Source organism: Nicotiana tabacum, chromosome 21 (genome assembly GCF_000715075.1).
Source record: "Nicotiana tabacum cultivar K326 chromosome 21, ASM71507v2, whole genome shotgun sequence".
NCBI classification, from domain to species: Eukaryota; Viridiplantae; Streptophyta; class Magnoliopsida; order Solanales; family Solanaceae; genus Nicotiana; species Nicotiana tabacum.
In genome coordinates, this window is record NC_134100.1 from 85550963 (window position 1) to 85566456 (window position 15494).

At 36.2% G+C, this 15494-nt stretch overlaps 1 protein-coding gene across 1 annotated transcript; it reads left to right on the forward strand.

Annotated features, from left to right (window-relative positions):
- Positions 1–8257: 8257 nt before the first annotated feature.
- Positions 8258–11647, forward strand: LOC107768300 (uncharacterized). The gene is made up of 2 exons (XM_016587422.2): positions 8258–8396; positions 9382–11647. The coding sequence occupies exon 2, from the start codon at positions 9423–9425 to the stop codon at positions 11178–11180; it is 1758 nt and encodes a 585-aa protein (XP_016442908.2). The 5' UTR covers positions 8258–8396; positions 9382–9422; the 3' UTR covers positions 11181–11647.
- The last annotated feature ends 3847 nt before the right edge of the window (positions 11648–15494 follow it).

Consider the following 15494-nt stretch of genomic DNA (forward strand, 5'->3'; position numbering starts at 1 on the left):
GCGTTCGCGTAGAGCAATATCCCCAATGCTCCGCATTCGCCGCAGTAGTCTCGCATTCGCGTACGAGAAAAACCCACCAGCCCAGTTCACACATCTCGTTCGCGAGAGTGCCTTCGCGAATGCGAAGAAGAAAATCAGAAGGCACCTGAAACTGCAGAAAAACCAGGATTTCTAAGTTCGAATCATCCCGTAGCCTATCCGAAACTCACCCGAGCCCTCGTGTCTCCAAACCAAATATGCACACAAGTCCTAGAGCATCATACGAACTCGCTCGCATGATTAAAATACCAAAATGACGCCTAAAACTACGAATCAGACACCAAATCAAATGAAATTTTCAAGAAAACTTTAAAACTTCTATTTTCACAACCGAACGTCCAAATCACGTCAAACTAACTCCGTTTCTCACTAAATTTCACAGATAAGTCATAAATATAATAATGGACATGTACCGAGCTTCGGAACCAAAATACGTACCCGGTATCAGCAAGACCAAACATCAATTAATTTTAAAAATCATTAAACTTTCAAACTTATAATTTTTCATCAAAACTCCATATCTCAAGCTAGGGACCTCAGAATTCGATTTCGGGCATACGCCCAGGTCCCAAATTATGATACGGACCTACCGAGACCATCAAAATACGTATTCAGGTCCGTTTACTCAAAACGTTGACCGAAGTCAACTCAATTAATTTTTAAGGTAGAAATTCTTATTTTTATCAGTTTTTAACATATAAGCCTTCCGGAAGAACACCCGGACTGCGCACACAAATTGAGGAAGGCTAAAATATGGTTTTTGAGATCTCGAAACACATAATCAGGTTCTAAAATATAAGATCACCTATCGGGTCTTTACATTCTCTCTCTCTTTTTGAGCAAAATAGGCCGAATCCTCTAGGGTTACTGCAATTAAATATTTGGAGGTGTGGATGAGAAGGAAAACACCTGTTGCTCGCTGTTAGATCAAGTAGCTAGAATCTTCTCGTCTATAAACCACTTCATGAAAGTGGTTTCAAGATAGACTGTGCCTTCACCTCTTAACAGAGAGGCATAATGCTGAGCAATCGACTAATTGCAATACAGTCAACACAAGGAGTCGTTTGCAATGCGCTCCGTCTATCTATCATATACAATTAACACAAGGAGTCTTGGCCGGAAAACTCCATCTCTGACGAACTTTCTTCTCTTCTTTGCTATTTAGTCACATACAATGATACAAATACATTGTATTATGTACAAATTCACTCAAACACATTGTATTTTTGTATAAATATATATTTTTTGTATGTATTTATGTATTTTGAAGGATTATATTTTTTTAATACAGCTGAATACATGATATAAACATTGAAATACACTGAATAAAAATATTAAAATAGAACAGAATATAAACAGTGAATACATTTAATTTTAAAATACAGTGAAATACAGTAAAATACAGTAAAATACACTGAATACAAATAGAAATATAGTTAATACAACTAATAAAATATACTGAATACAACAGTAATAATATGTATTGGGAATAACTAAAATATTGTTAATAGAAATGCATTTAAATATTGTTAATACTGAATATATATAACGAATACAGTAAATACAAACATTGAATCTAATGAATGCAACAGTAAAAAAATATATTGAAACACGCTAAATACAAAAGTTAAATACAACTGAAAAATTATTCTAATTAATTGGGTTGATAATGAGGCATGTTAGAATTGATTTTGTTGAGTTATATTAGGAGTGTATCACGCTAATTGATATTATTTCCGTTATTAGACAGCTAGACAGACCTATTTTAAGGTGATTGTCGTTATTGTATTCATGAATACATGGCATGAATACATGTGCGTACAGCTGGACTGCCCTGATTTTTAGGTATTTTTTGCTGCCGTATTCATGAATACAACAATACGAATACAACGAATACACTGCTGTAACAACTGAATAATAGCTATAAGAAGTAATTATATATATGGTAGCTATAGGAAGTTAATAGCCACTAAACAATAGTGATTTCTTAAAATTCCTCTATTATTTTTACCTTTTGGTAACCAAAATTGTCAAACACTCCTAATTTATGTACATCTCTTACTCTTAACTACTAAAATTTAGCATGGAATTTATGATTACGAAATGCCATAAAATAAATTTCATTCATATAGGAGACAATAATGAAGACAAATTTTTTTATAAGAAACTTTTAAAAAAAATACATAAATGCCTCACTTGAGATTTGAAGACGTACTACTCTAATATCAAGTGTAATAAAAAATTTATATATATAAAAGAAACTAGTTTTTCCTTGTTCCGTAGTATAATTTTTCGAAGATTCAATTAAATACCTTTGATTGCATTGCATGTGGTTCCACTACCGTTGGGAGGTTTACCCCTATATATCTTGGACACAAAACATAACAATAAATAGTTTTAAAATCTTATGTATGATAATAAAAATTACATATAAATAATGCAGTTGTGTGGTTGCATAAATTTTCAAGTGATTTCACGTCCACTACCCAATTGCATTCCCTACTTTTTCAACTATTTTAAAGTCTAGGAATAAGTTTGAAAAAATGCACTTTTGGTTAAAAAAAAAAAAAAGCTTGGCCAAGCTAAGTCGAAGTTTGAAAAAAAAGAGTATGTGTGTTATGAATCCAGAATCAAAAAATAAACTTGCTGATGGGGTTGTCTGATGTGGAGTTCACGAAAGATGCTAATGAGGACAATACGGGAAGGGGAAACGAGTAAGACAAATGCCTTCAAAGTTACATGATTATGTAGCGGGACGTGGGTAATGTAGTTATAGGAGCTGGTTATATAAGGCAGAGTAGTGGATCAAGAAAAGTTAGGCAGAAGTTATTGAAAATATTCTCTTTTCATCTATATCTCTCTAATTCTATTTCTCATCTCCTTCTTCTTTCAGTTGTTACTTCCTGCAACTCTATGTTAATTTCATCCCTGTAATTCCCTTTGCATATCAATATAAATTATTACTGGTGTGGTTAAGTATTATTGGTAGCAATTGCTACATTGGTGCTTTCATTCTCTTATGTCCGAATCCAAACTCAACACTCCTACAATTTTTGATATGGGTCCTAATTCGGAGTTAGATGTAATCCGTTCCACGATGACTGACTTGCAGCCCAACTCGCCAATATAACTGCTCGTTTGCCGCCATTATAAGAATCTCATCAACATCCTATCGGTGAACCAGCGTCACAACTTGTACATCATAAACCGGGTCGTGTGGAATTTGGTTGTTTCTCCGGTGTCGATCCAGAGAGTTGATCTTTCAAGCAGAACGTTAGTTTGAGTTTTATGACATTGTTGACGAAAAACGCTTGTCTTTGGCCTTGTTTTATCTTGATGCACGGCTCTAATTTGGTATCGATTGCTATTTCGAAATAAACAGCTAAGTGACTGGAATTCTTTTACGGAGAAACTTCTATTTCGTTTCCGCACTCGTCATTTGGAAATGATGGAGGGTCGTTTATCCAAGATATTCCATACATCGACTGTTGAGAAGTTTCAACGCCGATTTAAAGTGGTTGCCAATGAGTCAATGGCCTTGCCAAAGCAGTTTCTAGTTCGTTGTTGTACTGCTTGACTAAAATAAACATTAATTCATCTGTCTTAATACATGAGCCTAAAACTTTAGATGAGACCATCAAGGAGGCCCAACTACATGAGCAAAGAATAACTGCTGTAAAAGGGTCACCCGACCCGGTTTTCCTAAAACCCAACCTCTGTTGCCCACTCCCACCTCATCGCCATCGATTTTCTCTTCCACCCCTAATCCTCGCTCCACCATTTTGGCCTTCCCATATCCAAAACCACATACAAACCCAACCATCTCCCTCTCAAACTCCTTACCCCGGCTGAAACTCATAATCACCGTGAGAAGGGCCTTTGCTATTATTATGACAAGAAGTATCTGCTTCTCATAAATGCAAATCTCTTCCTCAATTATTTTTGTTGGTTGATGAGAACGAAGAAGAGACTTCGGTAGTAGAACCCCTCATTACTAATGAAGCTTTGGCAGAGGAACTTCAATGTTTAGAGGTTCAAGAACATTCCTCTATTTCTTATTATGCATTAGCTGGAGGGCATTCATCACATACTGTTTGATTCACTAGCCATGTCAATGGATCTCCAATTCAGGTTTTGCTCCATTGGGGAAGCACGCATAATTTTATTCATGATCGTATTGCTAAATTTTTGCAATTGCCAATTGAGCCAACTTCAAATATCTTTGTTCTCGTGGGAAGTGAGCAGCGCCTCCGTTGCGATGGGCCGGTGCGTCAGGTTTCTCTTGTTGTACAAGGTCGTGAGATTTACCTTGATTTTTATGTTCTCGCACTACACGAAGCTGATTTGGTTCTAGGAGTTTCTTGGCTTGCTACATTAGTTCCAGTGGTCAAAGATTATTCCACTCGCATTTTTGAGTTCTCTTTCCATGGAACAAGTTATCGTTGGCAAGGGGAATCGCCTACCGGGGTCCAACTAGTTCAACTACATAGTTTACGCCGTCTAACGGCTACTGATGTCATATCTTCCTTCTTTTGTTTGGAGTAGGTGCAAGAGGACATGGTCACCTCTAAAAATACTCCAGTTAATCTTAAGGAAATACTCAATTCATTTGAAGATGTCTTTTAGAAACCTCAAAGTCTGCCTCCAGAACGATCCCAAGATCATGCTATTTATTTACAACCAGGTACTGTCCTGTTAATGTCAAACCATATCGTTGTCCTTATTTTCAAAAGCAGGTAATGGAGGTATTAGTCACTGAGATGTTAAAAGAAGGTATCATTCGACCTAGTACTATCCATTCTCCTCTCCGGTGCTATTAGTTCGAAAGAAGAAGAGAACATGGCGATTTTGTGTGGATTATCGTGCCCTCAATGCCCTAATTGTGCGTGATCGCTTTCCAATTCCTATGATAGATGAGCTTTTTGATGAATTACATGGGGCTCAATACTTCTCTAAGCTGGACTTACTTTTGGGGTACCACCAGATTCGTGTTCGAACAGAAGATATTGGGAAAATAACATTTAGGACTCATGATGGCCATTACGAGTTTTTGGTTATGCCGTTTGGGTTATCCAATGCTCCCTCCACATTTCAAGCCACCATGAATGACATCTTCCGGCCTTTGCGACGTTTTGTGTTTGTTTTCTTTGACGATATACTCGTCTATAGGCCTGATTGGATTGCTCATTTGGCCCACCTTTAATTGGTGCTACAACTTCTCCGACATCACCAATTACTAGCCAAAAGGAGTAAGTGTTTAGTCGGCCAACAAACCATTGATTATCTTGGTCACGTACTATCTCATCAAGGATTGGCAGTCGATTCGACCAAAATTGTTGCCATCCAGCAATGTGAAGGATGTTCGTAGGTTTTTGGGGCTCGCTGGATATTATCGGAGATTCATCTATCATTATGCTTCCATCGCAGCTCTTTTGACTGACGTATTGCACAGAGATGCCTTTCAATATAATGACCAAACACAGGAAGCACTTGACACCTTGAAGAAGTGTCTAAGTTCGACTCTTGTTCTTGCATTTCCTGATATTAGTCATGTATTTCAGCTAGAAACTCATGCATATAGTGTGGGGATAGGCGCAATCTTATCTCAAAGGGGCCATACTGTAGCTTTCTTTAGCAGAAAGTTAAGCTTCTGCATGCAACGAGCTTCTACCTACCACCGAGAGATGTTTGCTATCACCCAGGCAGTTGGTAAATGATGATAGTATTTACTTGGACGCAAATTTACAATACTCACTGACCAACATGCACTTCGAAATCTTACCACTCAAACAATCCAAACTCTGGAGAAACAGAAGTGGTTGAGAAAATTACTCGGCTATGAATTTAGCATTATCTATAGGCCAGGAAAATAAAACATGGTTGCTGACGCATTGCCGCGTAATCTTGAAGCTAATTTTATGGCTATATCTATCCAAATTTCGGCGTTAGTTAACGAGTTAAAGGAATTGAACCGAATCTATCCCGAATTATTGGAAATTCAGCAACAACTTGATCAACATCCCGAGTTGCGCAGTGATTATGTTTTCAAATAGGGGTTGCTCTTTTACAAGGGACGTTTGTAATTCATGCAGATTCACCACTCTGTCAGTAACTGTTACATGAATTCCATGCTTCTACAGTTGGTGGACATACTGGGGTTGCTAGGACCTATCACCGTGTGGCCTCTAATTTTTACTGGAGAAATAGAAAGAAAGACGTGCAATCTTTTGTGTCCATTTGTCAGGTCTGCCATCAAATGAAAGACATTCATCATTACCCCGCAGGTCTCTTACAATCTCTACCAATCACAGATATGGTATTTGCGGATATAGCGATGGAATTTATTACTTGCTTACTTAGTTCCAAGGGAAAAGCCACCATAATGACAGTGGTTGACTGGCTCACAAAGTTCGGGCATTTTATACATTTACTATCCACTTTTTATGCTCGTACAGTTGCTAAGGCTTTTGTGGTTGGTGTTATCAGATTACATGGTCCGCCGAGAACTATTATGACTGATCGTGATCCTCGATTCATCCATTCTTTTTGGCAAAAGATTAATAAAATGCAGGGTACCACTCTTGATATGAGTATAACTTATCACCTGCAAACCGATGGACAATCTGAGGCTCTAAACAAGTATGTCGAATAGTACCTTCGATGTTTTGTGGTGGATAGTCCTTCAGAATGGGTGTCCATGCTGCCATGGGCTGAGTACTGGTACAATACATCACTTCAAACATCAGGTGACATGACTCATTTTCAAGCTCCTTATGGAAGAGAACCACCAACAATTGCTAGATATATTTTGGACAGCAAAAATAGTGAACTTGTGGAATAATTTTTAATCCAAAGGGACGAGGTGTTGGATATACTTAAAACAAAATTTGGCTAAAGCTCAGCGACGAATGAAGGAGCTAGCAGATAAACAAAGAACTGAGCTTCACTTTGAGGTGGGAGATTGGGTCTTTGTGAACCTCAAACCATACAAACAAGCATCAATTCGACTTCAAAGACATCACAAACTGGGAAAAAAGTACTTTGGTCCATTTCGTGTTCTCAAAAGAATTGGAGAAGTGGCGTACAAAGTAGAATTTCTAGTAGATGCGAAAATCCATCCAGTCTTTCATATATCACTACTTAGGAAATGTTCAGGGCAACCAAATAATCAGATTAGCCACTTTACTTGACTGATTTTGTTGATAATGAAAGACCTATAGTGCTGAACCTTGAGGACAAGGTTCTCATTGGAGATAGGGGTAATGTTATGAATCTAGAATCACAAAATAAACTTGCTGACGGGGCTATCGAGTTGGGTGCTGATGTGGAGTCCACGAAGGATGCTATTGAGGACAATACGAGAAGGGGCAAACGAGTGAGACAAATGCCTTCAAAGTTACGTGATTATGTAGTAGGACGTGGGTAATGTAGTTATAGGAGTTGGTTATATAAGGTAGAGTAGCGGATCAGAAAAAGTTAGGCAGAAGTGATTCAAAATATTCTCTTCTCATCTATATCTCTGTAATTCTATTTCTCATCTCCTTCTTCTTTCAGTTGTTACTCCCTGCAACTCTATGTTAATTTCATCCCTGTAATTCCCTTTGCATATCAATATAAGTTATTAATGGTGTGGTTAAGTATTATTGGTAGCAACTGCTACAATTTGAAATTAAAAAGTTAAAGAAAAAAAGTATTTTAAAGTTGTGTGAATATGTATTCCACTTACAAAGAAATTGGAAGTTTTGTGATTGAAAAATTAAAATACTTTCGAACTTGTCCTCCAAACTTCAATTTCAAATTTGAAGTTGATATAATGAATCAAACAAATACGTATCAAAATAATCTAACTAAATACAATTTAAATATTTGAGACCAAATCTGTTTTCCTCCCGTATTAAATATGAATATTAACTGCATTTACTTTTACTCTATAATCATATTTAAAAAAATAAAATAAACTACCACCGATTCAGAATAGTTGCAGTTTATTTTGCAACAGTCATAAGTCAATTACACTCTTTTTAGTATGTTCCAAACATAATGGACACATTCTTTGTATTGAAAAATAATTTAATTTTAAATCTGTTTTATTCTATAGTCATATAAATACTTTGAATTTTGTATAGATATAAATTTAAAAAAAATTCCCGCCCAATTAACAATGTCACGTAAATTGAGACGTGGGAGGGAGGGAAATTTTACCTTTTTTTTCGTTTTACTTTTTTATATTTTTTACTTTCCATATTTATGCCCTAATGGCTCTGTAGATTCTTTTCAAGATCTGAAGCAAATTTAATGATCAACACCAATTTATCTGGTCTGGGTCTGCTTCATTTTTCATACTGGTTCCAGTTTTAGTAAGTTCAGTTAATTCTTGATTTTAGTTCTTACCTTTTTTGGACTTCTTATTCTCTGTTTCAGCTTATTGTGTATCCAAATTAATGCTTTGTGGTTTTGTATATTTTTTTTATCTTTTACTTCGGTTCAAGTTTTGATCTTTTTGCTATATGGAAGTTTATGCACGCATCTTGGTGTTGATGTTCTAATTAAACATGTTTTGTAATTAATTTTTGTTTCTGTTTAAGTTCAGTTTGAAATTGAACTGAAAGAGTTAGTGTTATTGAATTTGCTAAGTTAATTGATTATTGGGGTTCAATGATTTTTTCTCTCTCTCAATAATATGCAGATTTAAGAATCTGAATTAAGTTGTCACTTGGAATGGTTAATGAGTTAAGGTTTAATTATCTTTATCTCGATTTTAGTTTTTATTTTTCAAATTTGTGAGGTAAAGGTTTTGTCAAAATTGTTATGTCAAATTTGAATTGCTTCATCTTCACAAGTACAATTGAAGTAAGAATTTGCTTAGTCTCGGAGACTTTTTTTTAAAGACGGCTATTCGAGCCAACTTGTCCGGACCTCGACTATTCCTCCCAAATTGCCCGGACCTCGACTATTCCTCCCAACTTGCCCGAACCTCGACTATTCCTCCCAACTTGTCTGGATCTCGACTATTCCTCCTAACTTGTCCGGACCTCGACTATTCCTCCAAATACCTGCTACCTCCCACCAACATAGGTATCGGGTAACTCTGTCCACCAAGACTGGGACAAATGGGAAGAAATCACCTATTGTTATTCGTCTTCTGCTCGGATTTGAACCCGAGATCTTATGATTCTCCTCCCACTTCATTTACCTCTCGGAGTCGGAGATTGTTAACTGTTTATCAATGGAGCAGATAAAGATAGAAAAATGACTTGTCTAATAATGTACTCATTGTTTTATTGTAGGTTTGTAAGCATGTTGTTTCCTAGAACTGATAGTTAGTGTAACTTCTTTCTATAGATTTCTTGGGTGGAAATTGGGCTAAAGTTTTGAACTTTGAGATGGCAAGCATAGAGGAAGCGCTAAAAGCTAAAGCGAATGCTGAAACGAAATACGCAGAGAGAGATTTTCTGGGTGCCAAAAAGTATGCTTTAAAGGCTCAGATGTTGTGCCCTCATCTAGCGGGCATATCACAAATGGTGGCCGCATTTGGGGTTCATAGTGCTGCAGCGACGAAGGTTAACGGAGAATTTGATTTTTACGCGATGCTGGGTTCAGATCCATCTTCAAACAGGGCTATGTTGAAGAAACAATATAAAAAGCTGGCCGTGTTTCTCCATCCTGATAAAAATAAAAGATTTGGAGCTGATGTCGCATTTAGGCTTGTTTCTGAAGCATGGAAAGTATTGTCGGATGGTGCTAAAAGAAGCTCGTACGATCACAGGAGAAGTTTATTTACAGTACATGCTTCTGGTGTTGGCAACGTTGGCAATTGCGCCAATTCTTCAGCTTCTCATAGCAGGCTCGACACGTTTTGGACTGTTTGTACCTCTTGTCATGTTCAGTACGAATATCATAGGAAGTATGTGAACAAAAGGCTGTCCTGTAAAAACTGCTATGGTGTTTTTATTGCTGTTGAAACAGGTCTGGACGCGGTAAGTGGTGCCTATCCAAATAGCTATAGGCATTGTGCACCGGAGAACGGATATGGAAGCCATGGTCGTGACGTTGCATATGTTCCCACAACGCCTATTTATTCTGTGAATAATGCTGTTTCAGGACATCATTCTGTGTGCAATGAGCAACCGTTACGCAGACGTGGTAGGCCTTCTAAGAAAAGAAAGCTTCTTGTGGAGAGTACATATGTTTATAATGGTGAAGCGGCTCTAGAAACGGCTACAGAAATGAAAATGGCAGATGCAAATGGGAATGGGAATATGAACCAAGATACCAAGCTTCGTACTCCTACTGAAACTTCACTCAGAAGATGTTTAACAGCTCCTGCATTTGATGTAAGACAATTATTAATTGACAAGGCAAGAACATATATCCGCAAGAAACTAGAACAGATCAGGTCGGATGCAGAAACTGGCTCGTTAACAATAACTGTCCCAGACTCTGACTTCCATGATTTTGACAAAGACAGATCAGAGGATTGTTTCAAACCGAAGCAAATATGGGCTTTATATGACGAGGAAGATGGCATGCCTCGCTTGTATTGTCTGATCCGCGAAGTCATCTCTATGAATCCATTCAAGATTCGCATCAGCTACTTGAGTTCGAAATCAGACAGTGAATTTGGACTAGTAAATTGGTTGGATTCCGGTTTTACCAAGTCATGTGGAAATTTTAGGGCCTTTAACTCTGAAATCGTTGAGCGGGTCAATATATTTTCTCATCTTCTAAGTAGGGAGAAGGCTGGTAGAGGAGGTTGTGTTAGAATCTACCCGAAAAGTGGGGATATTTGGGCTGTATATCAAAATTGGTCGCTAGATTGGAACAGAGAAACCCCTGAGGAAGTGAGACACCGATTTGAAATGGTGGAGGTCCTTAATGATTATTCCGAGGAGCTTGGTGTCTCTGTTACTCCATTGGTTAAATTAGATGGATTCAAGACGGTATACAAAAGAAAAATGGACAAGGATGCCATTCAATGGATTCCAAGAAGAGAGATGTTACGATTTTCACATCAAGTTCCTTCTTGTTTACTGAAACGGGAAGGTATGAATTTGCCAGAGGGGTGCTGGGATCTTGACCCTGCTGCAACTCCCGAAGATCTACTTCAGGGAGTAAATGAGGCGAGCACATCCAGGCTATGACGGGAGTATAGGTAAAGTAAATGCCAAGCAGTCGAAAAGTAGAGTTTGAGGTTCTTTTTTCAATCATTCTAACAGTATTGAGATTCAAATTATATAGATTTAAACACACATCGAAGGATGATTCTCAAAAAATTAGATAACTAGCAGGATGAGTATCAAAGTGATCGATAGCATTGTTTTAGGTGGCCGTAGGTTTAATCAGTGACTTGTAGTGGTAATTCAGATTCATCTCCTTTGCAGAAGTGCTTTTTATTCTCTCAGGTAGGATAATAGGACAGGCTAAAGTGGCTTCTTTGAAATATCTTACTCTACAGATTTAAGTTTCAGTTTACCTCCATAGGGTCACTTTTCATCATTCCTGATGTTTCAACCATGATCTATCTATCTATCAAGGCACTCAACTTTGTCTTTGAGGTATTATGTACATGTTTAGCTTTTCCCATGAAATGAAGTGTTAGTTCTTTGCACAATTTGTCTTATCATCTTGATTTCAACTTTATCATGTTGCAGCTCATCGTACCTTGCCCTCATTTTTACTGACTCTCTGTGTACTGATTTCTCAATCATTTCACTGCTATCCAGTTGTATATCACACCATTGTTTGCTGCTTTTGATTTGAATCTTAAGTGCACTACATTGAAATATTTGATTTCTTTCATTTGGCTACATATACTACATTTATGATTTCCTCAGTAGCCAATGTCTCGGAATTCTTTATGGAAAACTGGATGATGCCAATCAACTTGTTTGAGTTTTATTTCATCTGGGGCGCGACGTACGTCTGAAGTGTCACATATTGGTCATCTGGTTTTAGTTGCTTTTCTTATAATATCTTTTGCCAATAAGTACAAATATTGATCACGTACTTATTGTGAAAAATGAAAAATATGTCATTGACAATGGTGTCCATACATAGTAGGGATTTGGATAATATTTTAGTTGAGAAAAAAAAATCTAGAGCATGAATTCTATCTGAAAGATATGAACGACGCTGTCAATTTACACTAAAAATATCTAAGTTTGATAATCGAGTTAGTTTGACTCTGCGTTTTCATTTTCTTCTTTCTAACAACTCGCTGAAACTGTATTATGAAGTGATGAAGCAATGTAAAAGGAATCGCGTGATTATTGCAATAGCAAAATTTGCTACCAAATGCTGAATTGGAACTTTTTAACCCAGAAAATGTTGATATTGGGGCATCCTTTCTCCCAGAAATGAAACATGACATATGATTTGAAAGACCAAATATAACATTTGGATTAAGGCATATACTCCTAGTGGCAAGAATTATCACCTGTAAGCATATCAAAAGTGGAGTAAAAGGTACTCCTTCCGTTCACTGTTATTTGTTCACTATATTAAAAATATATTCTCTTTTACTCGTCCACTATGCTAAATCAAGAGAAACACAATCTTCTTTTCCTCTTTTACCCTTACCATTAACTACTCATTCTCCAAATTATTTCCTTAGACTCTTGGAAATGATATCATTGTCATACCTCCTTTTTTCCGAGGGGATAGGGGATATGGAGTTTTTTCAATTTAAGTGACATTATTCGAAATGAGATTATTTATTTATTCAGAGTCGTCACTTAGAATAATTTATGGTGTCCCAAGTCACCGATTTATTTAGAATCCCAAATTGAGGAAATTTGACTCTTATTTTTGGTCCGCGAACACAGAAAACCGGGTAAGAAATTCTGTTAACCTGGGAGAAGGTGTGAGGCACTCCCGAGTTCCGTGGTTTTAGCACGGTCACTTAACAATTAATACTTGGCGTAATTATCTGATTTATTACATGTTTTAAACCCATTGTGCATTTTTGTCTTTTACCGCTTTTTAATATTTATGGAATTTATTTGAACAAGTCGCGATGTCGCACACTTGTCGTTTTGTTACACATTGCGAACCGCGCCACGTGAAACGCACCCGCGATTTACAACATATTTATTTTTATTATTATTTGAAGTTATGGTCAAGTCGCGTGAAACGCGCACTTGAATTGGGGTTTACGTATCATGATTATGCGACATGAACCGTACCCATAGTCACGATGATTTATTATTAATCGCGCCTAAATCAAGCTACGGTGTTCGAATATTATTCAATTACTAATTTTGACATTATTGTAAGGTCATGAGGTATGTATATTGTTATGCAGAAAATTTCGGAATTTTCAGATTTTTATTTTTTATTTTTTATTTTTTTTATTTTTAATTAAAAAGAATTTTCACTTCCCATTTTTCTTTTTTTTAAAAAAAAAATTCCACTTTCCTTTACTTTTATTTTTTAATTTCTCACTTTTTTTTTTACTTTTAATATATTTAAAATCTCACTTTTTTACTTTTTTTTTTTTATTTCCCACTTATTTTACTTTTCTTTTTTTTATTTTCCACTTACTTTTACTTTTGAAAAGAAAAAAATCAGATACCCTTACTTTTATTTTTTAATTCCAACTTTATTTTACTTTTTATTTTTCTAAATTTCCACATTCTTTTACTTTTATTTTTTTAATTTTCCACTTTCTTTTACTTTTTTTATTAAACAATTTCTACCTACTTTTAATTTTACTTTTCAATTTTATATTTCTACTTTTTCTATTTTTTAATTCCCATCCGAAATTTGTTTTTTTTTTAAAAAAATAATAATTAAGTTTTATTTATTTTCGGTTTTTAATTCATTTTATTTAAAAATAAAGATAAAAATAATAATAATAATAATACTAATAGTAATAATTGGCCTTTTAAATTATTAATAATTTATATATATATATATATATATATATATATATATATATATATATAAAGTGTAACAAAGCTAAAAAATATATATTAAATTCTGAAAATATTTACATAGTAGAAGGTGATAAAAATTTAAATATAGTCAAAAATTAGGTGCTCACAGCTGCCCACGGGTAAAATTATAAAATATATATATTTTATTTATTGTTTCTTAAGGACGTGAGTGCACAACTAAAAGTGAATGGATGGGGTAATAGATAGAAGTGCATTTTCACACTGCATAGTAGAAGCTTATTTGGAAAACACAAGCTTTTACAACAGAGCAAAGAATGCAGTATAGCTTATTAAGCTGCAAAATTAGTCACAATTCCACTAAGGCATAGTAACTATAAAAATACACTTAAAAGCATAAAACTATATGGTTATTAAAGTCATACAAAAGAATTACAAACCGGGGGAATCACTCATCACTTTGACTTCAATTGGTGAATCTATATGGTTATTAAAGTATTTTATACTTTTCGAGGCTCAAAATATTAATGATTTTTAAGTTTTATTTATATGTTTGATATTTTATGCATATTTTTGTATACGGGTAAAATCGAGCTCATGAGATGCCTCGTCTTATGATGAAGAAAACAGAGCAAGAGACACAACGGCAGGGAACTAGAATCGAGACCAGGAGCCCCTCAAGCTGGGGTCCGGGCAAAGCGCCCGGCCTCGAGAGTATCGGGGCTATGACCCCGAGTTCGGTTCGAATCCCAAAGGCCTCGGAGAACACTACCAGGTAACCGAGCACGACTAACAAAAGGCCATAGTATCCGTGACCAGCCGGATATCACGGCGATGATCTCGGCACCTATCGGCACAGAATCAGTGATTGGTTAAACAGAAGATTTTTACTTTTCATAAAATTGTACTTAGGATAAAACTCTTCTACTATATAAAGGGGGGGTCTGATTATTCATTGGGGACACTGTAACATGCATATCAAAGCAATATACTATAATTTCTCTGTTATTCAAAGTATTAGTTCTTGTTCATCAGTGCTTGGTCATTGTGAGTCCGGGATCGATGACAGATACTTCATTAAGGCTGTTGTTAAGTATGGAATCGCCCTCCTCGAGTGGTTTGATAATTTATTACCTCTTTTATCCGTTTAATCTTATACAATTTGAATTAATCCACGTATCCTTAAAACCACAAAAAAATTTAATTGTTATCCGTTTTTTAGGGTAAATAATTTGGCGCCCACCGTGGGGCTAAGGGTAATAGTGGCAATTTGATATGAATTTCAAAACACACCCTGTTTTTCACTTGTTCTTTGAAGTATTTAATTTTTGGTCAAGGCTTAAAATGTCGAACTCCCAATCTGCCCCTTTGAACATGGATGCTGAGTCTGGACACTATGGCGAGAACAACGATGTGGCACCCAGTAACGAGATGCCCCATGTCGACCTAAACGGAGTTCCGGTCGCCGACCCGATCGACACTAACTCATATGTGGCCATTAATGCAAACTTGCCTACCGATCCTGAGAACACCATCCGTGGGGGAGTCCGATCGGTAGTA

Excerpts from the sequence above, each read along its gene's own strand:
- LOC107768300 (XM_016587422.2), top strand. The coding sequence starts at position 9,423 with ATGGCAAGCATAGAGGAAGCGCTAAAAGCTAAAGCGAATGCTGAAACG.